Source organism: Aulostomus chinensis, chromosome 13 (assembly GCF_037954235.1).
Source record: "Aulostomus chinensis isolate RoL2024-O1b breed Wild chromosome 13, RoL_Achi_v1.0, whole genome shotgun sequence".
NCBI classification, from domain to species: Eukaryota; Metazoa; Chordata; class Actinopteri; order Syngnathiformes; family Aulostomidae; genus Aulostomus; species Aulostomus chinensis.
This window is the reverse complement of record NC_141332.1, coordinates 18,361,510-18,385,991: the sequence shown is the minus strand read 5'-3', so window position 1 is coordinate 18,385,991 and position 24,482 is coordinate 18,361,510. Positions and strand designations below refer to the sequence as shown.

Genomic DNA, 24,482 nt, shown 5'->3' with positions numbered 1-24,482 from the left:
CTGGAAATTTAAGAGAGAGAGAGCTGTGTTGTGTTAAAAAAAAAAAAAGCATCCCTAAACAGAACATCTTAAAACTTTTTACTGATTATAAAACTTGAGTAAATGAGGGAGTGTCCATCTTTTCAGGTGGACTATGCCTCATGTTTCAGGACATCAAACATAGACTGCAGATTGCAATATTCTCAGTAGTCTAGACGGCTTTGATCAGAGACTCTATTTTGTATCTTAGATCTGACTTTGGTGTTTAGTCAGAGGATCCAAAGCATGCTGTGAGTGACAAACCAGTTCAAGGTCCAAAATCAGAAACTAAAATAAAATACTTTAAAGCCACCCATCTCAGCTAGCAACTTCCAGCAATTGTTTGTCGTATGTCTTATCTGCTGCCCTCCTGGCTCACTGGGAATGTAAACGCACAGTAAGAAACTTGTTGAAGACATGAAATGTGCTTTTATTGGTTCAGTAACAGACAAAGTTGTACGTGTACCTTTTTTTTCCCTCCCGCTCTTTGACTGTATTGTTAAATAGCCCTGCGTAGACCATGTTGGCTTCATTCCTAAATATATCTAGTATTTTTTGATTCACCGACTCAGTGTGAGCAGTGACGACTCAAGCTTAGGCATTGTGCCAGATGAAAACACATTTTTGTGATTTCACGTGTTCATAATTTACAGTTACAGACAACTAAAATACTTGTAACACGCATGTGTTGGAAATGATTGAATTCCCGAAATGCGACTGTATTTGCGTATCATAAATCTCACGACTCTCCCACGCATGTTGTGTTGTAATCTCTTATCCCATCTTGTCGTGTGCTCTGTCTCCCTGCTACAGGAATGGAAGTTGCGCTCATGACATTTCACCACTTGTGCTGCCGAGCCTCACCCAGTACACCGAATCACATCCCCCCCGAGATGGCAGCTGTGGATTTGTGGCGGAAAGGTGAGGGCAGGATGTTCTTATTTACAGTACCTGCTACTGTGACCTACGGTAGCAAAGTAATTGTTGAGGTAATAAAAGAAAACAGTCTGCAGCACATCCACACACTGCAGGGTAGAGCTGGACAAAAGAGGGTTATTTACATTAATATAAAAAGCTGCGCATCCTGTTTCTGAAGTTAAAAATAAACTCAGAGGCAGATGGATTCTATCTGATCACAATGATTGTTTACATTTTATTCTTTTCCCTCTTTAGACAAGATAACTGCTGTTACCTTTAGCCTCAGTTAGGCTGATTTTATCAGCGCTAACGTGACACACAATGGCCAGTTAAAACAAATCTAGCAACACGAAGGCTAAAACTTTGGCGATGTTGATTAAACATATGTGACTCATTAGTTACAGTGAACGGCAACCAAAGGAAGGTCCGCGCACTGCGCCTCACTTATCAGAATTAGATTTGAGTGGCAATATTGATCCGTCAAGCTTCACACTCTTCCTCAGACTTCGGACTCTGAAAGGGGCGTTGTAGTGTACAGACCTTCCTGTTTTTGTTCTGTACTGCTTCTTTAGACGTTTTTAGGTGCGTGCACCCGCTGTCTTTTTTCTGTATGAATGAGCTTAATGTATGATTTTGGTTGGTTTGTTTCATTTAGGCACGTATTTAAAAAAAAAAAAAACTTTTCAAGGTTAATGGAATTTTGAAAATAGCAATTTCTAGCCCTGGAATAGTCTCAAAAAAGCATAAAAAATGGCAACTGGACTAATCTTGCGTGAGTAGAAGACGTTTCACCTCTCATCCAAGAGGCTTCTTCAGTTCTGAATCCTGGTGGGGAATATCAGCTATATATCTACCAGGAGGGTGGTGGCAAAAAACGAAAAACAACTGGTCGTACGACCCAAAACCAATGACTGGTTAGGTGTTAATGGGTGTCGTTGGCCTGACGACCAACGTGAAACCAATGTGAGAGTCGCTGGCCTGGCTGGGCTGTCGTTACCTCTCGGGAGGGTCGTTGGGGTCACCTGGCTGCAGGTGAGAACGACGGCTGCTCCTCCTTGGGAGGGATCTAAGCACAGCATTGTAAGTGGGAGACAAGTGATGTCTGAGGCCTCCTCCTCTATTCAAAGATGGCCGTTCTAGTTTGACATGAATGGCTTCCTTCACACCTCTCTCAAACCACCTGTCTTCTCTGGCAAGAACGCGTACCTTGTGGTCATCAAAGGAGTGCCCCTTCTCCTTGAGATGGAGGTGGACCGCTGAGTCCTGGCCTGTGGTGGTGGCCCTTCTGTGTTGTGCCATGCGTTTGTGTAGTGGCTGTTTAGTTTCCCCAATGTACAAGTCAGAGCATTCCTCATTGCACTGCACTGAGTACACTACGTTGCTTTGTTTCTCCCTCGGAATTTTGTCCTTGGGATGCACAGGCTTCTGCCTCTGAGTGTTGCTGGGCTTGAAATGTACTGGGATCTGGTGGGTGTTAAAGATCCTCCTGAGTTTCTCTGAGACTCCTGCCACATAGGGGATGACAATATTGTTTCTCTTCCTGTGGCCCTCGTCTTTCTTATCTCCCCTGGGCTTTCTAGCTGTTTTGATAAAAGCCCAGTTAGGATAACCACAAGTTTGAAGAGCAGAGTGAATATGTTTGTGTTCCCTTTGTTTCCCATTCGTCTCAGATGGGATGTTCTGCGCTCTGTGGTTTAGAGTACGGATGACCCCCAGTTTGTGTTCCAGCGGGTGGTGTGAATCAAACAGGAGGTACTGATCCGTGTGGGTGGGTTTCCTGTAGACACCAATGTTGGGTTCCCCATTAGTTTCAATGCTTACTGTGATTCACATCAGTCATCAGAACTGCTGATCACAGAGCTCTGTGGTTTAGAGTACTGATGACTGATGTGACACAAACTGGGGGCAGTTGCCATTTTTCATGCTTTTTTGAGACTTACCATGACCTGGATGGCTGAGAATATCCACAGATATAGCCCTGGAATACTTTTTTGAAAAATATATAAAGCCAGGAAAATTTGTCCTGGAAATCTGTTCTTCAACTACTTACATTATTATTTTGAAAATGTTGTTGTGTATTTAAGTGTGTGTGTGTAGTTTAGTTAACATCTCTTTTTGGCGACACCGATTGACATTGATACAAGTTTATGCTGTATCAAACTGTATCGCTTGTCAACAATTAAAATTAAACATACGCAGGTACATTTTGACGGGGGTTTACGGAAGGTCTGATCAGCATATCAAAATTTGATCAAAATCACAATGTGGCCTGGTGTAATATCCAAATCCAACGAAGTACCACGGTGGAGTAGAGAAGGGCGGCATGGCTCAGTGGCAGAGTGGCCGTTCAAACCCCACTCCCCCCAGTGACCGTGTCCAAGTGTCCTTGAGCAAGATACTGAACCCCTAATTGCTCCTGATGGCCCGGCGATGGACTGGTGATCCATCCAGGGTGAACCCTGCACTGAGGGTTTTTTAATTTTTTTTTATCAAAAACAAATCTTTATTGCCACTGCAGTCTGTTTGTTTTGGTGGTACGGCTCTGTTGTTGGACCTCTGTGGCCCCACATGTGGAAAGCCGAGAGCAGGGAGAGCAGCAGCAGAGACTCACCAACAGAGTCCACATCAGTGACAACAGAGGGAAGAGTGGGTGGAACAAATAGTTCTCCTTTTTCAGTATAGTTTTTCTTGTAAAACATGAGTCATGACACAATGATTATTCATTCTAATAATGTCACAAATCGCAATATATAAACATTTTCAATTTGATTTTTTTTTTCCCGGAAAGTTGTGAGAAAGTTATGTAATAGTAGAAATCTGGGGCGGAGAGATTTAGTAAAAAAAACCATCAAATTGACTGACACTGAAATTCACATATTACAAGGAATCAACACTCTTATGTCATTCTAAACTTTGTGAGACAAATCAAATTGAAACTGTATTTTTGCTGAGATCTGTACGAAACTAGGATGTTCTCTTTAGTCAGTAGAACACGGTCAGCAGGCTGGAATGTCCCAGCACCATAATACCTCATTTAGAATGGTGTTTTGACGCACATTTGGCCTGTAAATACTGCATTTCCTGGGATAAGGATATTAACACTGGCAAAGATCTCTCAGCCCTTATGAACCCTGTCTTACTCCTACTTACCCTGCACTTGTTGTCCAAAATGTGACGACAGAATTATAATAGTTAATCATTACTTCTCTAAGAATGATCTCAGTAGCCTGGAGGGAAGAGTTTGTCCCCCCTGAAGAAGTGACGTTGCGCGCTTCCTCCGTGTCTCCATAAAACGTGCCTCACTCGTGCACGGAGGCACAAGGAGGAGAACTTGTTCCAGGCGCGCACGAACGCGGAGGCTGATTGATCTCGCTTTTGAGCGCTTTACCACACAGTAGTAACTCATCCACCTCGCCGGGAGCGTGTTTTTTTTCCTCACCATTTCGTTTGAAAATCTCATTGATCAAACGTATATGTTTTAGAGCACCTGTCCCCGAGGATACAGCGGAACATCCGTCCCCTCATTGCGGGATCGGGAGTCGGACTATCCAGCTGCGCAGGAGAGCTCCCCTGCGAAACGCGTCATGGGATCCGAAGGAACCGTTGCTGCTTTCTGCACGTACACCTGAGGCTTTTGTTTAAAACCTTCGTGCTTTTTTTTTCCTTTTCAGAAAAGAAATCGTCGATTTACTAACAAACTTAAAGTTTTACACGATCATACGGATTTTCAAGATCTATCCAGGGACTCTATTCCTTCATTTCCCACCCACGGTGTTGAATTGGAAGACTGACAGGATGGTCCCGTTCTGCATCAAGCTGGCAATCATCTCTTATTGTGCCTCACTCTCTCAAGGTAAGCGCTCACTCATTTCTGTCGGGTTTTATTAGTTTTGCACACCAGACTTTTAACGCCGGATCTCTTTCATCTGTAGAAATGTTGTTTAAACGGACGTTTCACCACAGCGAGGAAAGTAATGAGTCTCTTGCAGAAAACACAATATTATATTGATAATGTACCATATTTTCCACGTGCTGAATAATATGTAAAGGCACGGTGAGAGCAGGGTAGTTTCTGTGGAGCTCTTGAAATTGTGTATAAATATGAGACAGTGGTTCGGGTGTTAGGAAAAATATGGGTTAACAGGTAAGCGACAATTTACCTGCAGTTCTTACTTAGTCCACCAGAGGTAGTCTTGTGCTGTTGCAGTTAGGCGCTTATTAAGTGAATAAAATGTGGTGACAGGTATGAGTAATTCTAATAAACCAACTTAATCGTTTAATATCAGAGTTATTTTATCAATGGAATAAATGATTTAAGCTGGCTTATTTGTTATGAATGTGTTCTAGATCCGCCTGTTTTCAAATATTTGGGGAAAAAAAATGTTTGCTCCAACAATTGTTATAAGCGGCTAAAGAAGATTAAACATCTTGAGTGACAAATGCGTGTTTCTGTCTGATGGCACAATCAAGGTCATTGTCTCAGTGTCACGCCACAAAAAAAAATTGGAGTGTAAAAGGTGGATGTCCCTCCACCTTGTGCCAGGTCTGGTGTGCCACTGAGGTACACCTTCCTCTCCACAGAAACAGCCTATCCAAACAAAGGAAATACTGGTCATGATCACACCCCCGCCCCCACCACAACACTCATACACACTCTCTGTAGCTTTGTCTACAATGTTTTTAAGTAGATTTCCTTCACTGTCCACACACAAAGCGTGGGAAAGACACAAGGAGGAAACGGATGTGGGGGCAAAAGGCAGCCTGGAATTGTTCTGGTTTGTAAAGGTCACAGATTTGTGACATGCTACCTGAGCAAAGAATTCCTCCTGAAGTTCCTTGTGCTACTATAGAGCCATGTTAAAATCATCGTCGAAACAATAGCAAGGAGGAAAGGAGAGCATTGTCTCACCAAAGTAGGCGCTGACTGTTAGAGCAATTAGTTTGTAATGGAGCATCAGTCTGGTTCCATTTATGCTGAGGTGCGTTACAGTTTTACCCATCCACCAATTTGAAAATCCAAACTGCTTCCTGTCATGATATTCAAATTATGATTCCATCCTATTTGCAGTTTTGGATAATTTAAATGGTATTTTTGCATTTTCATTCAAGGTTCTTTCATCAGTGAGTGGGAGTAAAAGGTAATTTCTCTGTCTAAAAAAGTGTGGCCTGTCCAATTAGTTAATATTTAACTCGGATCAGCTTTTGTTCTGAAATGAGCACGGGTCAAGTGTGTTGTTTTCATGGCCTTTTGACATTCGGCATCCTGAGGCAGACTGAGGGCGAGAACCTCTCTGGAGCTCTCGGCGCCATTATACCCACATTTCCATATTCTGTGTTAATGCCTGTCAAAAGCCACTTCCTTTGAAGTGGAACTGAATTTGTTCTGCTGAACTGCAACTGCGAACTCCAATGATTTCATTCTGTATCCAAGTAGCTCACGAAAATAATGTCTCTTGTTATACCAGTACATTTGTCATAGAATTATTATCCACAATCGAAAGAAGTTTATAGAAGCTAAGATGAGATAAGGTAATGGTTTATTTGTCTCATAAAGGAGGAGAGCACAAGTAGAGCACAGAAATGTAATAGATAGTAAATACTGGGAGATTAACAGTGGTGCTTTATGACGTAAAATTATAAATCAAAGAGATAAAAAGTTACTGTTGCAATTTGAAGACTTTTTGCCTGTTTGTTTTCCTTCAGTCATAGTGGTCACAGTTCTTTCATGCACAAATTTATCAAGAAATTTCCTTTCCTTTAATCACGCCTGCCGAGAAGAAGGATTTGATTCTGTGACCAATTTGTTTTGGAGCTATTTTGTCTTTCCTCCTTGGACACTTTAGATGGAGTGGAAAATGGGAGTAATGAGAGGTCAACTAAGTGCAGTAGGGTTCTTGTTTCTCTCTGGCGGGATGTCTAGAGTCCATACAGAAGAAAAAACACACCGGCTCACCTGGATTGGGAGACTTAACAGCAGTGCAGTGAAAGTCACATCCATACACGGGAATATTTAACTGAACAAATTGCTTTGAGTAGCTGTTCTTATGGGATATAGAAGCATCTGGTCCATACTTGGCATACCCACTCTGAGCCTGTAATATATTTTCTTTAAATCCTGCATGAGATTTTAATTTCAAGGAGCTTCTCGCTACCTATGAGCCTTAATTACACATTATGGAGCAGGAATCCTTTAGGGTTACCATGTAAGAATGTCATGCAGGGGATTCTTGTTTATTGGCTCTTCTCATCTTTATATAACCTAGAATGGCCACCCATCATGGCCAGATGTTCCTTTATTTTGCTTTTTTAAGGGGAGACTTGGGCATTTTGCCTGTAGACCTCTAACAGCTAATACACGGCTAATAAAAAAAGGCACTCTCTCTAACTGTTGTCTTAACCTTAGAGTTGGCAAAGTGGAGGGGTTTCAGAAGGGCTCCACAAGAGAGGAAAGTCCTAGACACATAGACAGTGCAGCAACAGGTAGCGACTCCTTATTTTGGCAGGTGGTCTGGCAGGCTTGTCAAAAATGTGCGCCTCATGTTATAAATCTGCCACCAGAGTTCAGGGAATTTTTTTTTCTGAGATAGTCTCTGTTTATCTTGAAAAATCTCAATCCAAACACAACTTGCCATCTCGTTGTTTTACGGCCGTGAAGCCGGGACACTGAGATTTTAGCAAGATTTTAACTTGCTAAGCTCCTCAAACTTTGTTTTCCAATCAGCTGCCTCATCCAGGAGCAGACTAGTGCTACATCCATTTTAAACTGTATAGCGATGCACAGCGTATTCCATGTCTTACGAGTCCTGCATGCTGTTACTATACAGACAAGAAGCTCTGTAGTTCCACGGTGCTACTGCCATGGTCAAAGTTTTGACTCTACACCACCTTTCACTCTTTTGTTCAGCAGGTCAGTTCAGTTGACTCTCCACCTCTTCTATCTCTTTTGTTGTCTCCAAACTACAAAAAAATGTTGAGCCGTCGTTAAAGCAAAGGAGTCATTAAACGACATTGTTACTTTTGACTGGAAAACACCAAAAAAGGTTCCTCTCCTAAATCTCTACACACGTGGCGTTGTTTCATGACTGGACGGGAAGCACGGTCAGATGAAGTGTACAGAAGAGATGGGAATTCCGCACATTATTCCTTGCACTTGAAGGGTTGTGACTAGGGGTTTCCTGTCCAGTTTAGTGAGTGTACAGTCATACAGCAATAGTGTTTTTTTATTATGCAACAGTAACCATGATTTCAAGTGATGCCGCTGACAAGTTGCCACTGGTTTATGCCAACTCAGTGTGTCCTTTCCTGTTGTTTTCTCTCAGCTTCCTGATTGTTCACTTATTATTCTCCTCATACATGTTAAGATACTTTGTGGCATCATAACTCCATGCAGTGGTTGTTATATTAAAATGGCTGCATATCAATCCAGAGTTAGTAGAAAGTATCCAACATTGAGGATATCATTAAAAACACATTCAGAAATGACAGAGGACATACTTGACGTGACCCATAAGCCTTAAAACAACAGTTGGTCAAATAAATTAGATTAGCGTTGCAACACTGAAACTCTCACTGTCGCTGACTTGGATTAATTGAAAAACTCTCTGTCATTGTTTGACTCATGTTTCAGACTAAATATTTTAATTGCATTGGGGCTGCAAACATTTCATAATAGTGTATAGTAGATCTTGAAATCCAACACTGTTTGACTTTTAAGCCTTTTTTCCCCCTCACTGGTAGTAAACCAACCACAAATATTTACATCCTGTGGTGCTTCTCTCAGTCAGTGCCATCTGAGGACAAAGATACACAGATCTGACTCTGCTCTAATCTAAGTTAAATTGTAATTTTGTCAATAATCTGTTTGATGCTGTGTGACTGAACCAAGAACCCATCAGCAGTAGACAGAAACTGAACTAGAGGTCAGTTCTCCCTCCCTCCCTCCGTACGTTGTTCCATGCCTGTCCTCTTGCTAATGGCTCCTAATGAGAACCAGCTTCAGGGCTCTGAACCAGCACAATAAGCACTATTTCTGGCATTTTTCAAGCGATCTGCTGGAGGAATGCAGCGCACAGCTGTTGCAGGGGGCTCAGGGTGTCTGGATGCTTGCTGAGGTCAGCGCTGGGCAGGTTCTCGTGCAGGTTGGAGTTTTGAGGGTGTGGGTGTTGAAAGACAAGGGTTTTTTTTTCTTTCTTTTTAAGTGGGCTGCTGGGGGCCCCTGCTGATTCATCCATCTGTACTGTGTTACTGAGGAGAATGGGTCAGTTTTAAGAAATGAGCTACCTGCCAGTGCAATTCAAGGTCAGAATAAAGTTTTTGGATTTGTTTTTTGTGTTAGGCCAACATTCATGCGCTTGTAACACAAACAACTGTCATGTTGCAGTTCTCAGTCTTATAGACAAACAGTACTACTTTAATTTTACTGCTACTTTTTTCTATGTCTAATTACCAGTCCCATATGTCAACTTATAATTGATTCACTATTGTAGAGTCATTTTCTAGTAATTCAAATTCATTAAATTGAAGGCAATGTGCAGATGTGAGTTAAGACACACTCACTCACTGGAAATTTATCTCACAGCAAAAGAGAAATCAACACCACAGTGTTATTAACCTGTCAACTGTATATTCTCTTGTGTGAAGGTCAAAAACCTTGATTCTTATGCTATTATCCAGCTGAAAGCCTGAGATATTGTAGCATAAAAGAGCTTGAGCCACATCCCTTCCCCTTTGTGTACCCTTGAACAATAAAATAATGATGTTATAATATTGCAAGAGGAAATCAGCATTGAGTTCCACCACAACCTCTGGCACTGTCAGCGCAGTCTTAGAGCAACATCTGTTTTGAATAACGGACGAGTACAAGCCAATCGTGTGTGTTTGCATTTGCAGGTGTGTGTCTGTGTTGCCTTCCATGTATGTGTGCAGGTGTATGCATCAGACACCTAACAGATCAGTCTGTTAGTGTGGCAGTCAGTCAGTCAGCAGCTATATTTTTTTTGTTTGATGCTTGATATGAAGCGTTTTTTTCTTCACGTTTTCATGTTTGGAGGGTCGGCTGACTTAATAATCTTGTTTTCTGACCGCAAAGAGGGAAATCACAGGCAGGAGCAGGACACCTCCTGGTCAACAGGGATGGTAGCAGGGTTCTCTTAGTTGAACGCTATAAAGCAGATCCAGCAAGATGGCAATTATGGCTTTAGAAGTGTTCCTTTATGGAGATCTAACCAGCACCACCTGTTGATAAATGCTTTTTTCTCTCTCTGATTTGTATAGAAGCACTTTAGCCGTGGGGTCACTTGTAACGTTCTGTTGCTATGTCACACAGCAGAAGTCCCCCAATTCCTCCCTAGCTCATCCATCGTCCAGCGACCCAATTGTCACGGTGCGGTGGGGGGGGGGCAAGATTGTGGTTGCCAAAAATTCAAAGGCCAGTATAGTTTGAAGTGGCGGGGTCTTTAGAGATAAAAAAAAGTCTTCAACTTTACCCTGCACGTCCCAGGCATCACGTCAAACCGGCTCTGTTTTTGTTGGTTGTAGCTGCAAAAGAGATTTCTGTGAGGTTTTTAGCCGAGAATACTCCATAGACTCCTGTTCTCAAGTATTTTTCTACAGACAATATCAGGTTCACTACGTGCATACTGATAATCTTAACCACAAGTGCATTGATACACAGGGACGGGACTTATTTATTTTAATGTGTAATGAAAAAAAACAAAAAAAAACAACCTGCAGTATTCTGCCGCTGCCTTGCATTCAACTCAGTTCAACTTTCTTTATTGGTCCCTGAAGGGCAATTGGGTTCTGCAGCAAGAGGAACAATACATGAATCCAAGAAGAACAAAGACATCCAGTATAGTAGGATGAGGGGCAATGGTGGAAGGGAGGCAAATGTACAACATCTGTACCACAAACTTGAAGTTAACATGAAACAAATACATGATAATTAGCAGCATATGCAATAGATAAGCAAATTCACCTCAAGGACATCAATATATCAACAATGTCTTATTACAGCACTGTTGCAAACCCCATGATACAAAAAGATCATCATGATGTGCTACACTCGGTCAAATGTGTAGCCCAATGACCGCAACTCACCAACTCGTCCTCTGGCCTGCACTCAGGAGAGGAACGGCTGAGGGGGTTTCTGTTCGTTGCCTCGTATACGTTGGGGTATTTATTTTAATCAGTAGTAAACACAATGGGCTCATTTTAACTCAGTCCTATGGAGGTTACATGCTTAGAGGGCTGCTCTCCCCCGTACACAAGCAAACAGCTCCCGTGGTCAATGTGGCAGCTTCAGTTGATTATAATTGAAGCATTCGGCTACCAAAGACTTGCCAACGTGCGTCATGTGAAATCACTTCAGTGTTTCATTCCAGATGATTGTACATCAATCCAAACATAGTTGTGAAAATTATTCTCCGTTTCTCCCGGCCGTTCATGTTAAATACTTTATGTCAGATCCTTGATAGAGACCTAAAAAGACAAAGTAATGACGATATTGTGTGTTTCTAATGTGTCTATGTTCACCAGGTTATTTGGAGGGAGAGAACCTGCCTAAAATTCTGCCTTCTGAAAATCCTGTCCTTCATCAGAAGGGGGATACTCTCAATCTCGTGTGCAGGTAAGTTACACAACAGCAGTCAATGGCAAGAAAAACCAAAAACACTTTTATAAGATATAATCAGTTATTGCAACACACAGCCATGAGTTTTAGTTTCTGGCAGAGTGACAAGGAGAAAGGGATTTGATTGTCATTTAGAAATTCCTCAGTGAAAGCTTTTTTTTTTTTTTTTCATTATTCAAACATGTTTACGATGCTTGTCACTCAGGAGTTGGGATCTACATATCCAGGCAGTGTGCTGTTTATTAACTGTCACAGCAACTAGAAAGTTTAGATTCCAGTGTCATTTCTTGACAGAAAGGCCAAAGGGAAAATATACAAAATGGGTGAGCCTTAGGACACTTGCTGGCCTCTATGATGCTGGGACTAATCGTGATAGGAGCCAATGGGGGTCCACAGTTGTCACTGCACTGCTATTTCCTTTTGGGATGCTGGGAATAAATGTGCACCATTCACATTCCCAACATTTGTTAAGAATTTAGCGTCATTTTCTTGGCCTGCATGGAATGTTCAAGAACTCACATCTATCTAATGCAGTGCTTCCCTATAAGGCTGTATGCTAAGACCCTGGCCCATATTGTCTGGTTTTCTGTCACCAGATGAGAGCTGGAGGTTATTTGACCCAAAATTCTGCAGGCTAAGGCCGTGGTATGCAAGACATGTTTGATGTTCCTCTGGGATGTCTTTAATGAGAGGTTCAAACTGAATACTGTGTGGAAAGAATGTGTTAGCTGAGCATATTTGAGAGACGCATGTTCCCATGTGAAGGTTCACATTATCAGATGACTCAAGATTAGCTCTACATAAACCCAAAAATGAACATTAAGTCAGAAAGGGCCCAAAGGGCCAAGCAGACAATATCATCCTGGAATAAAACTCGTTTGAGTTTACTGCCAGCCTTGACTCTTCTCCGATAGATCCAGGTTGTGCAGCAGTTCTTTTCCACAGACCAAGTCAGAGGTCATGTTGATGTGTCAAATCCCAAAAGACATGTTTATTTCCTTTGGACAAATTAGCCTCAGTAATCAAAACCTAAGCCAGGTGGATGTAGGAGATATTGTCTGCTAGTTTACCTTACCCCGTGTGTTTCTTTCTTCCATCAGAGGTCATGGCAAGCTGCAATGGACAGTTCCATTGCGAGTTGATCCACACCAATCTCTTTCATCAGAGGGGATGAAGGTGCAGACATGTGATTCCAGACGCAACTCCTACTCTCACTGCAGCAAACTGTCAATCACACATTTGATTGCCAACCACACGGGGATGTACCGTTGTACATCCATCAATTCCTTGAACCACACCACCAACACCACTACCACAGCTACTACCTATGTCTACGTCAAAGGTGAGAGCCACCAAACACTCCATGCTCCTCCTTCTACTGGGAGAGTAAAAGCTCAGTTAGTTAACCAGTTTTAAGAACCAAATAGAAACCCTGACATTATTTCCACATTCCACTAAATGTTAATTCATTTGCAAGCTGGAGAAGGAAAAAAACAAACAAAACCGAGCATAATGTTGTTTTGAAATCCAAGTCCAGTCCATAAACTGTGGCATAGATAAGAAACCGCTTTTGAATTTAATTGTTTTTTTCTTCGCTCTATGATTGCGCTGTTTGTTTTTGAGAAAGTCATATAAGACGCCTGATAAAAGAAAGGTTTTCACAAGATGATTGTTATCTGCTGACGCCAGCATAGCAGTGCAGGGTTGAACGGAGCCCTAAAAACTGTGTTGCTGGAATTAATTTGTCAATGAGCGGTCATATATTTGCGAGAAGGTATAGTATAAAGAGTGGGGAAAAAAAGAGGAAGCGAGCAAAATACTGCAATTGTTTGTAGGGTTACAGTTATCAATTAAATGAAGGAAGCGTACTATAATCTACAGAATTTAGTGAGCCGCTTTTCCTCTCAGAGAGATGGAGTGGTTCCTTTGATTCAGTGGTTTCTTCTGAAGGTGAAAGAGGGAGCGTGCTTGCACCGGAAGCCCTGCTCATTGTCTGTGGTTTCCTGCTCTGGCTACTGTTTTCCTTGAAATGTCACATGGCACCAGTTATAGTTAAAGTATTATTGAAATGAAACGTACGCTAGACAGAATAAGAAGAGCAAATATTGTCAGCCTCACCTCCCTTTTCTTGGATTTGTTTAGTTGTGACACAGAAAAAATTAAAAGTACAGTCATGTGATTAGAGTAAAGTTTTTAATTGTTGTAGACAATGCAGACTAAACAAACTAGATGCACTTTTTGTCTTCTCCTTCTGATCTTTGAATGTGGTTCCCAGTTCGCCTGGTGTGCCTGTGTTTAGTCTAACGCACTACTCTCACAGCCTTTCAGCTGTTTATTAGATCATTTTACATGCTTACTTTTCAAATAACCATTCTTTTATCACAGCGCTACTGCTTGACCTCACACCAATCGCACACTATTTGTATTGCCCTCAAGTTCCCACAGTGGTGTGATGCCTGAACACTGAATGATCTCCCTTTATTTGCTCTCCTCTGCTTATCTCTGTATTTGATCTCTGTGCTGGATACCTTGATGTTGTCCTTATTCAGTTGCACTGCTGCGCTCAGATTTTTCATTATCCCAAAGGAGAGGCCGCATCTGTGTTGAAATGTAGGTTTTTTTTTTGTTGTTGTTGTTTTTTTGTCTGACCTGTTTTTTACTTTTTTGTTATGTCTTTTTTTTTTTGTCCTTCAGATCCTGAGCAACCATTTGTGGAGCCCTATCCTCGTTCTCCTCATGGGCTGAGCATCTTTAGACATGAGACCAGCCTCATCATCCCCTGTTATACATCCTCTCCTGATTTTGTTGTATCAGTGAAAGCGGTAAGGCTTCGTGTAGTCTATAACATCAGGCTTCGTGTATATGCCTTTACACTCCATGGGTATATACCTTAGTTGGGGTCTTTAAAAAAAAAATCATGTGTTCTTCTCTCTGCTTAAGGCACTCACTTGTTCTCACACCCTTTGTTAAATCACTGTAGTTGAAACAGACTTGTGGCATGTCTGAGGGAAGCTCAGGCGGCGAAAGGGAGTCGTTCTGTCTGCTTCCTGTGAGAGCAGGAAGGTGCTCCAAGAGTCTGTTTACTGAGAATAGATTTCTCAAACTAAATTTAGCACCCCCACCCCCTTACAAACCTTTGGCAATGCGTACAAAAACCCAGGAAACAACAGGTAACTTATTCTCATCCTTATAACAACTGATACTTGAAGAGTTCACTTTGTGAAGGTGGTTTTCATCTTTCAGTCGAACTTATGAACCGAATTGTGGTCATAAAAAAACTGCAGCATGAAATTTTACCACTCAAGTCGCAACACTGTGTGCATTTTGTCATATTTATTGCACTGATATATGACTGTGTGACATGTAGCATCCACGATGGACAAACAGTCTGACTCAGATGGAACAGATAGTGGTTCTGTGACCTTCCTGCTATTGGTAAACCCATAGTGCTCCTCCTTCCTGCTCCCTTCCTTCCTTCCTTCGCTTGACTTGCCTCCTCTCCCATCCCAACCACTGCCTTGAGAACAAACAACAGCACGCATGTACATCCTTTTCCAAGTCCACTATGTTTTATGCTCCATTTCATAAACGAATGCAGGAGTCGCACTCCTCTAACAAAATGAATGAAACTGATTAGACCTCCACTCTAACAGATGTCTGTCCCCAGCTGTAGCCAGTAGAGCATAACTTACACGTGAAATGAAGTTGGGTTCATTACACTGCAGTTTGCCTGGTTTACTGATCTTTAGTGTCACTAATATATATCAGATAAAACATCTCTGCTTTTTCAATTGCAGAACCCAGCATTTTCAGAGAAGGTTCTTAAAGAAATTGAATGGAATCCAAAGGTGGGCTTCAAGATTCCCTACGGTCCCACCACTATGTACTACCTATTCCACTGTACCACCGTGGTCAATGGTAGTGAGTTCAGCTCGTTGTACATACCTAATAGACAGAGTGAGTGTATTGTATCTATGGCATACAAATTAAGGCCAGTAGTAATTAAGAGGTTTGGCAAGTATTTCACTGAATCTTTTTATCTGTCTCCTTTTTAAAGCTTTTGTTCTAAAAAATGTGAGGATCACCAAAGAGCGTGTCAATGTGTTGGTTAGAGACACCCTCAAAATCAACTGTACTGGAGAGACTACCTATAATGGAGGAATCGACTTCACTTGGGATTTTCCAAAGAAGAAAGTAAGTTCAAGAATTACTGTCCACACTAGCATACAAAAATTGTCCGTCATAGATTGTGGCAGAAGAATTTATATATCATTTGTCCTCAGGAAACTTACCATTATTCAGAAAAGACTAAGGAAAAGCCTGCTGCTCTTTTTGGGATGAGCGATACTTTGGTGTTGCCCAACGTTACGATGGAGCATAAGGGCATATATCACTGTAAAGCAGAGATTCAACCTACAAAACACAAAATTGCCTCAGTAAAAGTGTTTGTTTTTGGTGAGTATTCATTGACTGAACCGTTTGATGTAAACGTCTTGTCTGTTTTCATGAATTCTAATTCATTCATATTTTGTTCCAGACCATCCATTCCTCAACATCTCCTACAAGCACAACCGGTCTGGTACAGTGGTTGTCAAAGAAGGTAAGAAGAGGCTTGTGTTGGAGCCGAAGATCCATGCTCTGCCATCTACATACAGCATATCATGGTAAGGGAGGTTGCATGGTCATCATAACAACTGTAGATTATTCAGAGCGAAGATAGGAGTGGCTTCATCCTGAGAACTCTGAAAAGTGTCTTTGAAAGTCAACTGTTTTCTTTGCATTCATCAACATTGTTAGCATTTTGAAAAATTGTCCTTGCCTCCAATTTCCAGGTATAAAGATGGAGTTCTGATCCGTAAGGACTCCACCTGTTACAACATATCTGAGTCCAACTTGATCATCACAGACTTGCAGACAAAACACGCTGGGGTTTTCACCATAGGTGTTAAAAACCAAGAAAGGGGCCTGTACAAGAATCTGAGCTACACTCTGGTAGTCGAAGGTAAGCTGTAATGACCCCTGATCTTTGGGAAATAATGCACTGTCTTGGCTTTGGACCGAGGCTTCCCCAGCACCATGTTCTGCTTCAGTCCAGTTCACTGGACGGCAGGTAGCAGCTTTAGTATGAGAGGAATTTGGGGGCTTGTTGATTCCAGGGCTGGATTGACGTAGCAGGGGCAGCTGTTGTTGATTATTGGGGCTCTTTTGAAGGGGCTTGGCGCAGTGTGTAAATTGCCTGGGCTCTATTCTGCACGCAGACTCCAGCCGTTCCAGATCCCCCCTTGACCAGACCATTTATTTGCATCCTCACCATGTGTATTTACAGTGCAGCTCATATAAACAACATGTTCTGTACAATATGTATACAGCTTGATGAAGACAAGGGTTAACCATGTAAGGCAGTGTTGTGATGGCTTTGCAAAGAATACTGATAAATGGTAACACCATAGGCTTTTGTGTTTTGATAATGTGGGTGTAAGAGAAAACAGAGAAATACATGTTAGCCACTTCTAACAAGCCATGTTACAGATGGGGTGGGAAAGCCATAGCATGCTAGAAAGAGGAGAAGTCAGACCCCAACCACTTTATATAAGCTTTAGCCATGCTGCTTGACTGTCCCGTCATGTCACATAACTTACATTTATTGGGGTAACAAAAATAAAACACTCAGATACAAACAAATAAGAGAGATTCCTGGAATCAATTAGGGGGCTATTTTTGTTCATCTGTTGTTTAGAGCTTTCAGAGTGCTCCAGATCTGTGTGTGTGTGTGTGTGTGTGTGTGTGTGTGTGTGTGTGTGTGTGTGTGTGTGTGTGTGTGTGTGTGTGTGCGTGCGTGCGCGTAGTGGCATGCTGGTTTTGTGGTTTGCCAAGCAATGGTTTTGAGAAGCTCTAATTCAGCTGTTCAAGCTGTGAGAATGGCCTTCTGAGGTGGCACAGGGAACTTTGTCTGTTGTTGATTATAGACGGTGGTTCAATCACTGTCCTGGGCATGGGCCACAGTGGGGTCACGCTTTGACCTACAGCCCCAGGCTTGGCAATCATGCCACCATTCTTCACCTACACAGTGTCTTAAGGACAACTGGTGTCAATGGCACCTTTTTAATGGTTATCCATCATGAGTGTCACCCCTCATTATAAAGACATCATGAGATTCCACAGTTGAGATCCGTATGTTCTGTTGCCTGTCTTACTCTGTGTGTGTGTGTGTGTGTGTGTGTGTGTGTGTGCGTGCATGTGTGTGTGTGTGTGTTCTCTCTCACAGTGAAGCCAACTATCTCAGAGTCAGAGCTTGCTACCGTGGACATACAGCCCTACATGTTTGGCAAACAGCACCAGCTAACCTGCACTGCATATGGGTTTCCTTTGCCAAACATCACTTGGTCCTGGCAGCCCTGTCTCACCAACCCAATGTATAGAAAGTGAGTCTGCACTCATACTTAATCAACTTTTGGAAGCATTTCAAAGGGCAAATCTGTGTTATTCATGTTTTTTTTTCTTTTTTTTTGCATCTTCTCTTTGCTTTACATAATTTAACATGTAAAAGGACGGAAGTTATGAATCCATAGTGTAATGTGACTCAGTTTCAGCTAAATGCTACAAGCTACTCTACAGTAGTGCTGCATGTAAACTGGTGTTCTCCTCAGTCACTTGTTATGTGTGAGCTCAATTGTCACATTTACAGATGTGGAGATTATTTTCTGGTTTCTCGAGAAGCATGTAGTGACAAAGTTCCAGACTTAAGCCACCACTATTTGCCAATAAGAGTTAATAGTTCAGATGCCGACTTGAAAATATTATATTTAATTATATCTCAATACATCTATAATGAAATTATTTGCTTACTATTGTCCAAAATGATTCATTGTGTGTATCACTTCCAATAAGTTTTACATACAGAATTGAAATTAATTATTTCTGTCATGCAATGTTAAGATGAGTACAGTTAAGAACTGTTTGCCTCGAAACAATTGACAACACCTGTGCTTGTTGGCATGAACTTAGATATTCTCTGGCTAGCTTCAGCATTTACCATACACCCCCCTAGTGCTTGGAGGCATATTACTCAAACATAAATCAAAAACATGGCTCCCACGCAGCGTAAACAGATTTTATTATCTGTCAGGCTCAGCAGTTTGACATGTACGTTTGCATGCAAATGTGTCTACCGCTGTAAATATGAATACATCTTTTTAAAACGTGGACAGCTACGTAACTCAAGTGCCGCTACAGTTGTGAAACAGCATCACAGTCTTAACAATAGATACAGCATGTGTAGAGCCACCACTCCAGCCTGGGGATCCCACTGAAAAACAGCTCGACATGGATGGAATTGACTCTGGCCTGGGGCATGGCACATTAATCAAAGAGAGTCAGCCCCTGAGAACCATTCTTTCATATGTGGTCAGTGACTTTCTCTGCTGAAGCGAAAACAGAGAGGAGATATATTAATCTCGGATTCCCCGAGCTGCCTAATAGAACTGACTAAGAGTGAATGTGCGTGAATACCGGCCTGGTAGTGAACCCACAAACACGATGAACATTCCCCGGGATCCTGCCTTGTCAGTGACAGCAGGAGACATGCAAGTCGTAAGATCAAGAAAACAATGGGCCCATTACCCTTGGGTTATCAGGCCCTAGCACTGTTTAAAAAAAAAAAAAAAAACATTGTGAATTGCTGCACTTGAGACTAAATTATGTTACACGGTGATGCTTCAGTTATCCAGAGCATTGAATTATTTAAAAACACGCTTTTTATGCAGCATTCATGATGAATAATAGCAGAGGGTTAGTAGGGTCAAAATAACTCTTCCTGCTGGCCCAAAGATAATCAAGGCTGGCACTTGGAACAGTGGCTGAGCTGTGGCAGGCAGCTAATGAGCGGAAGGAGCAGTTATCGCCTGGTGAGAGGCCAGTCGTGCAAAATGTTTGTTTTATACAGACCTTACCCCGCACAAAAATTCAACCTACAGCCCTTCAGGATCGTGTCTCTCCTAAATCTTTGAGGGTTTGTGAATCAGGGCAAATGTTGGGTCTTAGGAGGGTTTGAGGTGAGGGAAAGTTGCCACAATGTCAAGTCAAGTCAATTTTATTTGTGGAGCTCCAAATCACAACAAAAGTTATCTCATGACACTTTACAAGTAGAGCAGGTCCAGCACTACACTCCTTCAATGAATTTACACCCAACAATTCTCCATGAGCAAGCACATCCTGCAACAGTGGCGACGAAAACCTACCTTTAACAGGTAGGAACGTAGAGCAGATCCAGGCTCAATGGGGACGGCCTTCTGCTTTGACCAGTTGGGGGAAAGAGAGCAGGAGAGCAGGGCAGAGACAAAGACCGGTAATGGAGGAAGACATATACAGTACAGGAGGAAAGAGAGGGACAGAGATCAAGAGGGAGAGAAAGGGAAGAGACTGATGGACAGACGGGGACGTGAGCAGGTGGAGCTACGGGTGGCCGCTTGAGCCTCTTCAGGTCTGTAGCCTCCTCCAGCAGCACCCGAGATCTGGGTTGTGGGGAAGCCCAAAGGCTCCAGAGAAGAAGCTGAGTTAGTAACACATATGAGTATGATTTATGTGTAACACATACAGGAGGACAGAGAGGGAAAAGAGGAGGAGAGAGAAGCCCAGTGCACCATGGGAGATCCCCCGGCAGTCTAAGCCTATAGCCGCATATCTAAGGGCTAGCCTAAGCCAGACCTAACCATAAGCTTCATCAAAAAGGAAGGTCTTAAGTCTGCTCTTAAACATAGAGAGAGTGTCTGCACCGCAGACTGAAACTGGGAGACGGTTCCACTGGAGAGTAGCCCGATAATAAACTCTCTGACTCCCATTCTACTTTTACAAATTCTAGGGACCACAAGGAACCCTGCATCCTGGGAGCGAAGGGTTCTAGCTGGATAGTAGGGGACTATGAGCTCTGTCAGATATGAAGGTGTCTGATTGTTGAGGACTTTGTATGTTTGAAGAAGAATTTTGAATTCTATTCTGAATTTGACAGGGAGCCAATTCAGAGAAGCCAGTACAGGAGAGACATGGTCTCCTGTGGCAGTGTTTTGGACCAGCTGGAGAGTCTTTAGGGACTTATTGGTGTAGCCTGATAGGAGTAGTGCAGCCTGAGGCGTACAAGTATGGTGGTGTCTTTATCACCAGGTTGAGAAGTTATCAGCTGTCACTTGTTGACCGCCAAGGTCTTAGGATCAACCTTATCTACTCTGGCCAGAACGTGTGGGAGTTTCCTGTACGAGGTGACACACCGCACAGCCCTTCCTGTCCCTGTTGCCTTTTCCTCCTCAGCCTCTCAACTCATCAGGCTGATTGTTCCCTACTACAGGCGGTGAAGGGTCTGGGGGTGGGGATCAAATCAAGGCTTTCTTTAGGTTCTGTTACTGACACAACCTGGTCTAGACCTGTCCTATCCAGATCAGCCATAATGGTCTTTCAAATCTATCAATATTTGTGCCATTAGAGTTAGATTAGAAACACGATTCACACATTCCAAATAAACAAAATAAGAGGTCCTAGACGTCAGTATTTGTTTGTGCCCTGGAAATATTAGGACACATTTTCTTACATTTTCTCTCTCCTGTAGTTGCATTGTGGACGTGGAGACATTTAAGGTCATCGTTGCTGACAAGGGAAATTCACACAACTGGACCATAAACGTCAAGCCTGAACTGGTTAAAGGAAAAAACAAGGTAAGCGGTCGAAACCAGTGCTTCAGGTTTCCATGTGTTTTAAAGGTATGCATTTGTAGCATGTCTTGTTCACAATGAAATGTGTTGGGGTATAGCAGTGACCGACCCAACAGCAGGATTATGAGAAGTGGACCTAGAGATCTGATGAAAAGCCAATAGGAAGGTTGGATTCAAGTGGAAATCAGGGCTTGAAAATCATATGCAACATCTGAGACCTATAAATGCCTGCAAGTTTTCTGCTATTGGCAGTGCAGTAGTACTTGTCTGCATTAGTTTGGACTTATGTAACTGTGACCAAATCCCATGAAAAGGCCCACAGCCATGCAGTTCGAAAAACAGTTCATTTTTCGTACCTGGACTCGGTAAGACACGATTTATAGTTTAAATAATTAGCCAGGAAAATATGAGGGACATTACACTAAACCTGAAAAGGAAGCTGCTTCTTTGCAACATGAATTTACAAACTAACATACCAACTCAAGTGCACTGGTTTTCCTCTTGTGCAAGAGACGTTTCTGCCCCTTGAGGCCCACATTTCTAAAGTGCTGGACCCGTTACACAGTTCATTTCCCTGGCTGGAGTGAAATGCTGCTTCCGTTTCACAGTTTCTTCAGTATGAGGCAGGTGTGTAAATGAAGTTGCTGTAACATCACCCTGGGCCATCTCTGATTTTAACATTAGCCTTCTCAGCTGTTGAGACACTCAAAGTTAAACTATATGGCAAGTGTAAAAGCTGCATGGTCAAGAACCTAAAACAACTTGTGATAAGTTTATTCTGTAACCTAATAAACCCCAAAACCAGAACTCACATGAGCCACTGTAGGACTGGAATTGGGATTTTGTTATGTAAGCACATATTGTATGTGTAATTATAGAAGCAAAGTTGGATCCTGCATCAAAGGCGATAGATATAAGCTGTCACTGCCACGCCATGAACCAGATTTAATTGTCTCACAAATAAAATATGAGTGTGTTCAACCTATACAAGAGCATCTGTATTTTAATCACTGTTGCAATTCCATCTGTTTTTCTCAGTAAAAATCAAACACATTTTGTCCATATAAAAAAAGTCCTACACGATGAGGAAACTGTAGACAACACCACGCGCGTCCTGTGGGATTCTGTTAGTAAGATTGTTGACCCCACACATAATTAAGAGCAGGCCTCAACTGCCTTGTTGGAGTTGGTCTATAAGATTAGGGTGAAGGAACCCCTTACAGCAGGCTGGGTCAGATTAGGCATAAATTCATTGGCATAGTATTAAATTCATTTAAACTTTAAATAAATCTAAGAAGATTTATTGTCTCGTGGTCACCAACTCAAGTTGTATTCATTTCAGAATAATTTCATTTTTTTGCTTACAATATCGTAAAGGAGTGATGCTGGAGGACTCATCTGCTGACTCCTAGACAAAGGTTTTAAAATCTCAGACTTTATGCGGTCCTGGGTTGGTACATAGATAACCCATCAGGACAGGGAACAGTACCGAATCAGCAGGAAAAAACTGCTGGACAAAGACGAAGCGACACAGACGTAAAGACACATCTTAAATACACTGAGGAGGGAGGACAACGAGACTGATGCAGCGTAATACTGCAGGGCCAGGTAATCACATAGGAGAGCAGGAAGCGGGGGATCCGAAATGAGACAGCAGGTGGGAACCAAAATAAAAGCAAAAGACAGGAAACATGAGGAATGAATGAAAAAAACAAAACATAACCTAAGCAGCAGAGTCAGATGTCAGACTTTGCATGATAAAGGCTTGAAAGTCATATTCATCATCTGAGATCTAAAAATGTGTGCACAAATTTGCTGGCGTACAAGTATAAAACAATCGTTGCCCATCGTTTTAACAAGTGTTCCCAAAACATAACAAGGAAGATTTATTGACCCTGGCACTTTCTTGGTATGAAGAAAAAATTCAGAATCCATCCATTTTTCCCCATGTAATTGTAAATTGTGTCATTTTCACAGTGAATCAGTTCGAATACATGTCTGTCATAAATAGGGAGGCACCACTTATTTACAAGTACTTGTGGCCAAACGCTGTTGCTTTATGAGGGTCAGGACTAAGGGTCAATGATAACAAGCAGCAGTAGAAGAGGGATTTGTTGGAGGTGAATTCCTCTCTGTCACCCCACATAAATCCTGTAGGCCCATGAATAAGAACATAGTGGAGGCCAGGCGTACGCGTTGCTCCCCAGAAGGCCCAGTAGAAAGAAACATAAGGGAAAAGACAGGGGCTAGACATTGGCACAGAGGTCACTGTGCGTCTGGTCAGGTCACCTCTCAGAGACTGAGCAGTCATTTAAATGATTGTTTTAGCTTGGGTTACATCATAGTGACTAATAGCTGTAACATAATACAATAAGGCCACTCCACTGTGTTTGGGTAAATGTGGGCAATATGATGTAGCCTTTTAACGTCGTCTATTCTTTTACTCTGGTGTGCAGTCAAACTGCAGGGATGCCGTGATTGTTTCACGGCTACAGCTGTTTCTCTGAGATTCAACACAATAGCTCCTACAAGCCCAGGAAGTTTTAGGCGAACACACACCCAATCACTTTGATGTGGCTGCCCCTAAAATTCAGATCTCACAATGGAAGAAAAACACAATGTCATGCAGTCTGGCCTTGTCACAAGTTTCACTTGTCACATTGTCTATTTAAACCATTAAAATCTGGTTTGATGGCAACACTGAGTGAGGCATTAGCGACACTATCCAGGAAATCACCTAGAATGTGTGCTCTAAATCTGCAGCGCTGGTCTGAAGGAGACTGAGTAGGTTTTAAAACTCCAGATGTATCCTTTCATTAATGTGAAGTACTGGAGAGTATAAAACAGACCAGGTTTGGTCCAGACCTCTTACTTGCTCGCCTGTAAACTGATGGTGATAGAAACCCCAGGAATAAACCAGGCTTCAAGTCCCAGTGATGATCAGTACGATAATATTTAAAAAGTGTCAACATGCCATGTTCTGCTTTGAATAATCTTTAATAATCACCATATTGATCCCATTTAGACTGTGAGCACTCTGGTGATAAGAGAAGCAAACATGTCGGGAAGGTTCTCCTGCGTGGCCCAGAATAAGGAAGGCATCAGCACAATGACTGTGCCGTTTTACGTTGACGGTAAGTGAATACAACATGAAAGGAAAATATAAGCATTTCAAATGTAACCACAGGGCTGGAGATTGTGTGCAGAAACATTCTATA

General features: G+C 42.2%; 1 protein-coding gene across 1 annotated transcript in view; it reads left to right on the top strand.

Moving 5' to 3' along the window:
* The first annotated feature begins 830 nt into the window (after positions 1-830).
* kdrl (kinase insert domain receptor like) overlaps positions 831-24,482 on the top strand; it is a 48,580-nt gene continuing 24,928 nt past the window's right edge. The window contains exons 1-13 of the mRNA XM_086221831.1: positions 831-939; positions 4,608-4,789; positions 11,473-11,563; positions 12,667-12,908; positions 14,261-14,388; positions 15,364-15,523; positions 15,624-15,760; positions 15,850-16,021; positions 16,104-16,230; positions 16,399-16,568; positions 17,832-17,988; positions 21,162-21,267; positions 24,290-24,398. Of these exons, the coding sequence (XP_086077957.1) occupies positions 4,732-4,789; positions 11,473-11,563; positions 12,667-12,908; positions 14,261-14,388; positions 15,364-15,523; positions 15,624-15,760; positions 15,850-16,021; positions 16,104-16,230; positions 16,399-16,568; positions 17,832-17,988; positions 21,162-21,267; positions 24,290-24,398 (1,657 nt within the window). The 5' untranslated portion in view covers positions 831-939; positions 4,608-4,731. The remainder of the gene's footprint in view (positions 940-4,607; positions 4,790-11,472; positions 11,564-12,666; positions 12,909-14,260; positions 14,389-15,363; positions 15,524-15,623; positions 15,761-15,849; positions 16,022-16,103; positions 16,231-16,398; positions 16,569-17,831; positions 17,989-21,161; positions 21,268-24,289; positions 24,399-24,482) is intronic.